This window comes from Lygodium microphyllum, chromosome 5 (genome assembly GCF_053477565.2).
Source record: "Lygodium microphyllum isolate KBCC chromosome 5, Lygodium_microphyllum_v1.1.10, whole genome shotgun sequence".
NCBI classification, from domain to species: domain Eukaryota; kingdom Viridiplantae; phylum Streptophyta; class Polypodiopsida; order Schizaeales; family Lygodiaceae; genus Lygodium; species Lygodium microphyllum.
This window is the reverse complement of record NC_141139.1, coordinates 9,842,901-9,854,303: the sequence shown is the minus strand read 5'-3', so window position 1 is coordinate 9,854,303 and position 11,403 is coordinate 9,842,901. Positions and strand designations below refer to the sequence as shown.

Here is an 11,403-nt window from a genome sequence, read left to right as displayed (position 1 = left end):
TAAACCCATTTGCATGGTAGTATGTTCTACCCTTTAGGCAAACAAACCAAGTCCCAAGTACCATTCTTCTCAAGAGCTTCGATCTTTGATAGCATAGGCTTATACTATTTATGGCTATCCTTTCTGTCCATTGCTTCCTTGAAGCATGACGGTTCACGACAATCAGTTAACATGGCATAATCTGCAACATATCGAGCACTAGGGACAAACCTCTCAAATTGCCTTGAAGGTTAGGTCGATCTACAACGGAGCAAAGTTCCCACATTTTTTGGTTGTTGGGCCTACAAATCTACATTTATAACTTGCTATCTAGGTTGTCCTAGCTGTCTTATCATGTTGAGACTATGAGACATCAAGGGAAACTACTTTGCTGATCACTTTTAGTATTATCCCTTACATTTTCAAGGCCATATATAGGAGGTATTTTCTACTGTCTAGTGGGCATTCTCTACTTCAATTGGTACATCTTCCTGGAATACAACCCTTCTGACCTCCTTTGTCTTTTTGGGCTATTTGTGCATGCAATCTTCCTGGAAGATAACATCATTGCTCCATATTGCTTTCCTTTTCTTGGGATCCCATAGTCGATACCCCATTTCACCTTCATCACCATATCCTAGGAAAATACATTTGTAGGACTTTGGCTCAAGTTTGCTACATTCTTCCTTCTAGATATGCACAAATGCCTCACAACTAAACACTCCCAAATGAGCATATGAAGGTGGCTTGCCCGACCATTCTTCTTGAGGAACTTTGCCCCCCAAAGACCTATTTCGTGAAACTGATTAATCAAATGAACAGCTATCATAACAACCTTTGCCCAAAAACCATGGGGTAATGCAGCATGAGATAGCATAGTGCGGACCTTTTCCTAAATGGTCCATTTTGGGGTAGATTATGAGGGGTGTTGACTCCTTCTTTAATCCTTCACTATTAGAAAAGTCGTGAAAGACCTTAGATACATATTCCCCACCATTGTCTGAGTGAAGACACTTGAGTGTCCTGTCATATTTTCATCCAATTCCAAGAATTTCTTGAATTTATCCAAAGCCTTGTCCTTATGATAGATAGGATACACCTAGACTTTGCATGTAGGATCATCAACAAAAGTGATAAAGTACTTCTTTCCCCCTAGAGACAACGTTGGCATTTGATATACATCTAAATGTACCAACTTTAAAGGAGAAGATTTCAATAAAAGGGACTTCTTATGTGATGTATGAGCATGTTTACCATAGACACAATGATCACAATGGTCAAAATCAGCATACCTCAAATAACCCAAATGAGAAATCACTTTCATTCCTATTTGACTCATGTGTCCCAACCAGTCATGCCACCTCGGCTACTCGGTAATGGCAACAACATGGTCATGCACACTAGATATATGCAATGGATAGAGAGTATCACTCTTAGAACCAAGAGCAACTATTCTAGATTCCTTACATATCATCCATTTGCCATCTCCAAAAGTAGTGTGATAGCCTTCATCATCTGGCTGCCCTATGTTTATCAACCTCTTCTTGAGCTAGGGTACATGCCTCACATGATGGAGGGTAAACACCGAACCATGCTAAAATTTTTGCTGCACATTGCCAATGCCTGCAATATCACATGCATAGTTGTCCCCCAAGTGGACAACACCATGTTCGCCACCATTGTAGTGAGAACCACTCATGGTGTGGTGTGACATGAAAAGAAGCACCTAAATCCAAGATCCAAGTATGCATGTCATCATTGAAATCTACTACCAATGAGCATACACTAAAGCAAGAGGAGACAAAGAGTATATCACATCTACCACTGTCACTCTCATGGTTGACCACATTGACTTTCTCTATTTTGATAGTGCTCTTCTTTGCAAGCTGGTTGTGCTTTTCCTCCTCCTTGTTATCATTAGTTTTCTTACCCTTGCCTTTCTCTTTCTTCCACTTATAGCATTCCCACTTAAAGTGTCCAATCTTGTTACAATGATGGCACTCAATTTCGTTTCCACAAGATTTATTGCATCCTTTATTGTTAGATTTCCCCTTTTGGCTAAGGCCTACCTCTAGTATGCATGCATTGGATGACTTGTTTGCTGCAATATTTTGTCAATTTAGCTCTTTCATAAGCAAAGAGCTTTTTATACTTGAGTACATAAGCACTGCATTTAAGTTGCACATATCTATCCTGAAGGTATCCCAACTTTTAGGAAAAGTGCATAGCAAGAAAGTGGCCTTGGACTCATCGTCAATATTAAACTTCAAAGCAACTAGCTGGTTGAAAATCAAGTTGAACTCATTTAGATGTATAGACATGGTGTACCTTCCTTCATGTGAAGGTCCATTAACTTCTTCAACTAGTAAACCTTGTTAGGAGAATTCTTTTGAGCATACAACTCCTCAAGTCTAGTCCACATAGCATAAGCAAAGTCCAACTTCTCTATGTTGAACAACAACAATTTTGCAAAATTAACAGTTTAATAGTAGAGCACGCAAGCTCATCAAGCTCATCCCAATCCTCTTCCTCAATGTCTACTAGTTGTACCCCCTTTGTCTTGATAGGTTTTACCCATTTCTTCTGCACCAAGACATTGTAGCACTACTTCTGCCATATGGCAAAGATAGGTGCACCCTCAAGCTTCTTGATATGCAGTAGGTTGTTGCTATCATTGTTGCTAGCCACCATGATTGCAACTCAAAATGATAGGAAATGTCACCAAAGTCAAGCCCAAATTGTCACACAATTGACCAAGGGGAGATGCACAATCCAACCAGCAAGATGTTTCCAAATTATTGTATTTATTACTAATTACCTATCATATTTCAGCATTGCCAAGACATTTTAGATCGACATCATACATCACCAAATAGCATATGACAACTCTAGGAATAGATTGCTTGCAAATGGTACCTACTGTTCATAGTGTATAACATCAAAATGTCTAAATAAACTGATCTATTTCAACCTAGATATGATGCACAAAGCATATTGTGCAATCAATACTCAAGAAAATGCTATTATGTCAGTATATCAAATTAGTACTAGAGGGGTTCATCGAAAGCATACAACCCAACCAAAGTCTCTTACAGTATGGTACATGTTGCTTGCAATTTTCCACAGCCAATACAATGTTTCCAAGCTCCAGATGAAGCTCAAAACATCCCCAAAGTCATCTCCAAATGTTTAACAGTCATGGTTTATATGAATACACCATTAGTAGAACCCGAGAGGTAGCCCAAATGCATTAGGCATAGCATAAGTCTCCGTCAAAATTGCATTCATCCCCTGCTATTACAACAGACAAATCCGTGTCCTAAAATAAGTAGAATCACTACTTAAATTAAGCCAAAAGCACATCAAATCCAAAGTATATAATCTCCCAATGTGGTTGCATCACATAAGCATGTGTAGATAGGCATAGCCATTGAGCAATAACAACTCAAGATAGGGGCTACTTATAAATTTCAGATTGTCACCTATGTATTACAGCCACTAACTAAGAGTAGACCAATCAAGATCAATGCCAAGTCTTAATACCAATGTCAAGAGTGTGTACCCAATGTCCAAATCAATGCCAATGGGTTTCCAAAGCCAACAAGGAGCATCTATAGCCCATATGACTGTCAGAAAATCCAGGAAGAAAGGCGTGCAAAATAGGTGCAAATAGCATGATGTTGTACTGCTGGCATGCAGGGTGCTACTACTTGCAAGGGAGCTCTGGTCAATCACTAAGAGCTTCCTCAAGAAGCCTTGAAGCAAGGCATTGAGTGTAGAGATCACAATTTTTAATGATAATATGTGTGCAACAACTGCCTTATTGTGTGCTCAAAATGCTCTTCTAAAAAGAGCTCAAGACTGACCCAAAGAGGCCTTGAAGAAATTTCTGCAAGTCTTGCTAAATCTCTGAATTTGGAAGAGATCAACTCATACCTCATTGATGGGCTACCATTGCTGTCAAACTGCAAGCTTTACCCATTGATTTCTTCTCAAGTAAAATGCCTAAAGCCCTTTCTCCAAAAAATGCTTTGCTCAGATACTAGTTTGTTGTAGACCAATTTTTGATGGAGCTTCCATGTGTGTGTCAATGGAGATGCATATTGAGAGAGAGCACACATACACAATTATCTTCTTGGGTACTTCAAAAAATGTGTACCACTTATTCATTTTAGATACGTATATAGTACAATGTCCTGTAAGGGGACATTCACACCTAGTGTGGGTGCGGGCATGATGGCCCTTTATTCCCAACATGCTACAACCGGAATTCCCACTAATAGGCATTCCAATTTAGACCCCATCTTTTATTAAGCCTTACAATTAGGTTGGCATTTCTCTTGAAAGGGTTGGTAGGGGGAGGAGCTTTTTTGACCGCCCTATATTAGCTAGCATGAAGTTTAATTTGCTTTGGATGAGATGGGGTTTAAGCCCTTGCCATACCTCTTTCCTAATTGTTGTGAGAGTAATGTCATACTTGTTGAGTCTAAAGGCAGTTCTAAGTTCTACTTTACTTTTCCACTCTCTTTCCTCAAAGTTCCATAGGTCTACCCAAGTCCTTATACCTTTTCTATTTAGCCTAGCTGCTCTTTGGAGATCATTGTTTGAAATTCAGGGGAGGGTGATGCTGAGCCAGACCCATATCCTCTTGACAAGAGGGTAGAACCCCTTGGCTTTGAATTTATGTGGGGATAACAAGATTGTGCGTCGTGGCAAGTTTTTGAGTCCAAGACATTTATCTAGTTGGAAGGATGTAAGGTTATGGTGGAATAGGGTAGCACATTCCTCCTCAGGGTTTTCAAGACTCTTGACCATCCACTTCCCTGCTAATCTAATTGCAAGAGGCCCAAGATCTAGGATAGACAACCCCCCCTTGTGTTGTGGGGGGAGTGTGGGTTTGCCAAGCTACTTTGGATACTTTAAACTTGTTAGGGTCTCCCCCCTAGAGAAAGTTCCTATAGAGGCCCTCAAGCTAGGCAATCCAACCCTTTGAGGGGTGCCAACATGCTAAAAAGTATACGCATGTGGTGATCAATATGTGATTAAGAATGAGACACATGGAGGTGAAAGATAGTTGTACCCCTCCCCATGTTTCTAGTTTCTTTTGAATCTTGGCCATCACCCAATTCCATATTTGGTCCAAAAGAGACCGAACCCCATTGGTATGCCTAGAAGTATAAAAACTTGGCCTACGAGGATTTATTGGCACCTAGCCTCAAATATCCACTTAGAGAGTTCCTTAACTAGAGTCTTGATTCCTATTTTGGAGTGGTTGATCATAGATCCAAATGCTTCATAGAAAATTTCAAGGCACTCCCAAAAGTTGATGGCTTTTGGATCATTGTTAAGGGTGGCATTGGTGTCATTAGCAAATAAGTTTAGTAACATCTCATTGTTGACTGGGAGTTAGATGCCCCTTATTTTACCTTTGTTCCTTTGGTCTTGCAGTAGCCAACCTAGATCATTAGCTATTGCTATGGCAAACACTAGAGGACAAGGGGGCAGCCTTGCCTGATAGATCTCATGAGGGGTAGTGCATTGGTTGTTGCCCCATTTATTGCTATTCTGGTTGATGCATTCCCAAAGAGTATAGAGACAAATTTGTAAATCTATGGCTAGCACCCATACTAGGAGAGACTGCATTATAAAATCCCATTCAAGTCTATCATATACATTGTCAAAATCAAATTTTAGAAAAACAAAGTCTTGGTTTTTTTTGGTGCATATTGGAGGCCCTCCTAATAACATTGAGGATATATGTCCCCCTTAATGGATCCTTTTTGTTCTTTCCTTATCCATTTATTAAGGTTAAGCATAAGCCTTCTAGCAATGGTTTTTGCATAAATCTTATATGCTAAGGTGAGTTAAGTGATGGACCTCAAGTTTCCCAAGAGCTCCTCATCTTTCTTGTGAATTAGCTTGATCACCCCTTCATTAAGGGGGGAGGGGAGAGCTCCATAATGGATTGATTTTCACGAGACTTCCATTAGGGGAGAAAGAAGTATTTCCTCAAAATCTTGCAAGAATTTGTTAGGTAGTTTATTAATGCCTGTAGATTTGCCTTTGGCTAGGGAGTCAATTGTGTTAGCTAGTTCCACCATTTTTATATCAAAGTTGTGTAGGGGGACTAATTCCACCATTTTTATATCAAAGTCATGCAGGGTGGCTAATTCCAGAGGGATGACCTTCTTCCTATAACTAGAGACCATTGCTTTAGCAGCTATATGTTGGTTCGAGGAAATTCTAGGCTTGCTGAATATTTCATAGAAGTGCTCATAAGGCACCTCCAAATTTTCCTTATGGTTTGCTGCAAGTGACCCATCCATCTTTCTAAAGAGGGCAACTCGGTCTTTAATTAGTTTTTGTTTAAAATCTTGGTTTCATTTTGCAAAATACATTTTCTCTCTTTGGATCTAAATGGAAAAGCGCCTTGAGAAAATTTTGAATACACAAAGGCTAGAAATTCTTACCAGCAGCTGCAGCAGTTCTACAACTCTCAGCAGAGAGCTGGTCTTGCAATCGATGGCTCCCCCTTGCATTCAATCGAACAGCAGGAAGGTGAAGACAGAGTCGTTATGGACGCAGTTCTTCCAAGATCCCTCGCAGTGGTGGGACAATCGCAACAGCAAGGTTAGTTTGCCCCAGTATATTCATCTGATTACGACGTATTCAACCTCTGGAAAACATGAAATCTTGTGGGCTCTCATAGCGGCATGGATTTTCCTTTCGCCCCACTGCAACCGCAGGCCAGCGCAAGGTCTCCAGATTTCAAGCACAAACTGACAGCGGAGGTCTTGTGGTTGGATTGCCGGTACAGTCCAACCTGGCTTTTTGAAGAGCTCAGAAAGACGGAACCAATGTCCACACTTGAATTGAGCGAAGGGGAGCCTCAAGAAGAGAGAGGAGCTGTCTCTCCTGACGAGACCGCCCATGTTGTGGGACTTTTGAAGACTTGTGCAAAGCAAAAGGATCTATTCAAGGGCACAAGGCTACATGAGGATATTTGCAAATGGGGGTTACTAGAAAGAAGCCCCTATGTTGCACCCAGTTTAATAACTATGTATGCTAAATGTGGTGCTCTTGCAAAAGCACAACAAGTGCTCGATGAATGTACTGTTCATGATAGATTCTCTTGGACTGCACTGATTGCAGGATATGCACAAAATGGCCACGGTGAGGAAGCTCTAAAATGCTTTGATAAGATGCAGCATGAAGGTCACCTTCCTGATTCAGTCGCCTTTACATGTGCATTGAAAGCCTGTGCTAGTGTAGGAGCACTTGATAAGGGCGAACAAATTCATGATGATATTGTTAGATGGGGGTGGTTGAAGAAATCTGTTGTACTCGGCAGTGCTTTGGTGGACATGTACGCCAAGTGTGGTGCATTTGCAAAAGCATGGAGAGTGTTGGATGAACTTCCAGTCTGTGATGTAGTCTCTTGGAATGCTCTGATTGCAGGCTATGCACAGCATGGGCAAGGGAAGGAAGCATTGAAATGTTTTGATAAGATGCGACACGAGGGCCACTCCCCCACTGCAGTCACCTTTATTTGTGCCTTGAAAGCATGTGCAGATGTAGGAGCAGTTATAAAGGGGGAAGAAATTCATGATGAGATAAATAGATTGGGGTGGTTGGAGAGAGATGTTGTGCTTGGCAGTTCTGTGGTGAATATGTATGCCAAGTGTGGTGCATTTGCAAAAGCAGAGGGAGTGTTGTATGAGCTTCCTGTTAGGGATGTCGTCTCTTGGAGTTCGCTTATCACAGGATATGCGCAGCATGGGCAAGGTAAGGAGGCACTGAAATGTTTTGACAACATGCGATGGGAGGGTCACATTCCTGACGCAGTCACCTTTTCGAGCTCTTTGAAAGCATGTGCTGATATAGGAGCCATTGACAAGGGTAAAGAAATTCATGAAGAGATTGTTAGGCTGGGGTTGTTGGAGGGAGATGTTGTGCTGGGCAGTGCTTTGGTGGATATGTATGCCAAGTGTGGTGCATTTGCAAAAGCATGGGGAGTGTTGGACGAACTTCCAGTCTGTAATGTAGTCTCTTGGAATGGACTGATTGCAGGGTATGCACAGCATGGGCAAGGGAAGGAAGCATTGAAATGTTTCGATAAGATGCGACATCAGGGCCACTCCCCCACTGCAGTCACCTTTATTTGTGCCTTGAAGGCATGTGCAGATGTAGGAGCAGTTGTAAATGGGGAAGAAATTCATGAAGAGATTGTTAGGCTGGGGTTGTTGGAGGGAGATGTTGTGCTTGGCAATGCTCTGGTGGATATGTATGCCAAATGTGGCAGATTTACAAAAGCACGGGAAGTGTTTGATGAACTTCCTGCACGGGATGTGGTCTCTTGGACTGCACTAATTGCAGGATATGCAAGCCATGGCCATAGTGCAGATGTATTGGACTGTCTTGAACAGATGCAGTGTGAGGGTGTGTCTCCAAATGCAGGTACCTTTGTTTGCATGCTCAATGCATGCAGTCACTCCGGTCTACTGGATGAGGGCCAAATGTACTTTACAAAAATGAGTGCCAAATTTGGTGTCACACCAGATGTACAGCACCACTGTTGTATGATTGATCTCTTTGGTCGTGCAGGGGAGTTTAACAATGCTTTAGCAGTCATTGAAATGATGCCATCTAGTGATGATCTGCCAGTCTGGATGGCTTTGCTGGGTTCTTGTCGGAAGTGGAAGAATGTGAGGCTTGGGAGACTGGCTTTTGATCGTGTGCTTCAGATAGATAAGACTGCTGCTTCAGCCTACATCTGTATGTCTAATATTTATGCAGCAGCTGGGATGCAAGAGGATGCAGAGGAGATTGAAGTCATGCAAGTTGCAAATAAGGCTTGGAAGCAGAGTGCAAAAATCGAAGCATTGCAGAGGTTGGAGGGAATCTCTTGAATGAGAAGCACATGCCTGGATATTGTTGGATAGATATACTGTAGTGTGCACTGTACATATGAATAGGACACCCACCACCGCAGTGCATGATAAGAGTCTTGAAGAGATGTAATGAGGGAAGAAGCCAGATTTGTGATGTTTCAAGTGCTGGGTGTATCTGTTATGTGTTTATTGCTGAGGAGAAGAGGAATAAGCTGGTTCGCAAGGCCAAGAAGTGTGTAGTTATGGAGTATGCCGCTGAATCACAGGGCTATAGATACTATAACCTTGTAACTTGCTAGCTATGCATCAGGATGCCGAATTTGATGAGCTTGCTAGTTGGTTTTCACCATTCGTCACCACATATGATTTGCTCACTGATGTGGATAGTAATGGAGTGCAAGGACAAGCACAAGCTGGAAATTCACAAGCCTCAGCCAGTGGTTTGACTACACCAAGTTCTAGCAGCCCATGGACTTGGAGACTCAGAGCGCATGCAGGAGGCTCTAAGGTGGTTGGAAAAAAACAATAATATTACTGCAGCAAGTTAGCCCACTCCTTTTGACTTCAGGGTTTAGTTCAATGTTGAATAGCCCAGATAATCATGCAAGAGAGAGCACAAATGTATAGCCATTGGTGGATGAAATTTGTAGTTAGATGGGACTTCTGGATTAGCAGATCTTGAGCAAGAGTTGGGTGTTCAGAGAGCAGTGCCAGAGAGTAGTCTACATTCTCCATGTACATGTATTAGATACCAGTAGTGCAACATTCATACATGACAAATGTATTGCAGGAGGAGCACAAGAGGTTTTAAGATGGAGCAGAGAATCCTTAAAAGGGTAGATGCTATGAATGAGGAGATAGATGCCTTGCAGTAGCGAGGTGAGTGGACATAAGTGGACTTGCGCGGGCCAAGAATGTCATAGGATGCAAATCGGTGTACAAGATCAAGTATAATGTAGATGGGAGTGTTAGCTTTTTCAAGGCTAGCTGTCTACTATCCACATAGTGGTTGCATTAGCTATAGCCGACAAGTGGAAGATGTATCAAATGGATGTTAAAAATGCATTTGTAAATGGATAATTGGTAAAAGAACTATACATGTAGCAACCGCCAAGATATGAGGATGCTAGATTCCCACATGGTATTCTGATTTGCAGAAGGCAATCTATGGCCTGAAGCAAGTGCTTCTGGCTTGGCATTGAAGGGACATCATGATTAGTGTAGCCATGCGTCTGACTTAAGTGGTTTGCAGCTTATACTTTTGCTTTGTGTTGGTGTCCTAAGCCTCGCTTGGCACACAGAGACGTAAGGCTTTCCTTATGCCTATCCTAAGCATGGTGTCTCGGTTCCACATCCTCATTGCTTGGCATTAACTAGATTAATGTAGTCATGTATCCACCTTAAGTGGTTTGTAGCCTGTACTTTTTGCTTTGTGTTGGTTTTTGAAGCCTCGTTTGGCACATAGAGACACAAGGCTTGCCTTATGCTTGCCCTAAGCATGGTGTTTGGGTCCCATATCCTCATGGATTGGTAGTGAAGGGACACCATCATTAGTGTAGTCATGCATTTAACTTAAGTGGCTTGGAGCTTGTACGTTTTGCTTTGTATCCATGTCCCAAGTCTTACTTGGCATTGAAAGACACAAGGCTTTCCCTATATCTTTCCTAAGCATGGTGTCTAGGTCACATTCCTTAGAGCTTGGCATTGAAGGGACAACATGATTATTGTAGTCATGTGTCTAACTGAATTTGCTTTGTGTCCGTGTCCCAAGCCTTACTTGGCATTGAAAGACACAAGGCTTTCCCTATATCTTTCCTAAGCATGGTGTCTAGGTCACATTCCTTAGAGCTTGGCATTGAAGGGACAACATGATTATTGTAGTCATGTGTCTAACTGAATTGGCTTGCAGCTTGTACTTTCCGCTTTGTGTTGGTCTCTCAGGTCTGATGAGGCCTTCCTTATCGGTGCCCTTAGTATGGTGTCTAGGTTCCATGTCCTCATGGCTTGGTATTAAAGGGGCACCATGATTAGTATAGTCATATGTCAAACTTAAGTTTTTTGTAGCTTGTACTTTCTACTTTCCAAACCTAGCAAGAAAATCTTGAAAGAGATGTGGTTTGTAGGCTATATTAAATGTCAAAGTTTCTTCACTACTTTGGTTAGTATTTGTCTTCATCTTATCACATTAACTAAGAAAGGGATGTGTTTTGTTTGGAGACTCTTAGCAAAAATCTTTGGAGGCTTGAAAGAAAATGCTTGTGATAGCACCTACCTTGTGGCCTTCTCTATGGAATCTCTTGTTTCATGGTTTTTGTGGATGCATTTGATGTTATTGGTGTGATTTTATTGTAGGATGAAGTTTTCAGATGGTTCCATCTAGTTTATTATGCTAGCAAGACTTAGTGTTGAAGTTTAGAAAATTTTAGTTATAGAAAGGGAAGCTCTTGGCATGGTGTTTGCATTACAAAAATACAAGCATTAGTTGTTGGCTAACAATGCTCTTTTCCATGTGGATCACTTGACCTTGTTGTAT

At 41.6% G+C, this 11,403-nt stretch overlaps 1 protein-coding gene across 3 annotated transcripts; it reads left to right on the top strand.

Moving 5' to 3' along the window:
• The first annotated feature begins 6,367 nt into the window (after positions 1 to 6,367).
• Positions 6,368 to 10,575, top strand: LOC148035503 (pentatricopeptide repeat-containing protein At5g16860-like). Of its 3 annotated transcripts, none has more exons than XM_087677463.1 (2): positions 6,368 to 6,609; positions 6,726 to 10,575. In XM_087677463.1, the coding sequence occupies exons 1-2, from the start codon at positions 6,397 to 6,399 to the stop codon at positions 8,886 to 8,888; spliced, it is 2,376 nt and encodes a 791-aa protein (XP_087533589.1). In that variant the 5' UTR covers positions 6,368 to 6,396; the 3' UTR covers positions 8,889 to 10,575. The 3 variants fall into 3 exon arrangements, with proteins under 3 accessions (XP_087533589.1, XP_087533591.1, XP_087533590.1); XM_087677465.1 differs by having other exon boundaries at positions 6,405 to 6,609; positions 7,132 to 10,572; XM_087677464.1 differs by having other exon boundaries at positions 6,482 to 6,609; positions 6,689 to 10,572.
• The last annotated feature ends 828 nt before the right edge of the window (positions 10,576 to 11,403 follow it).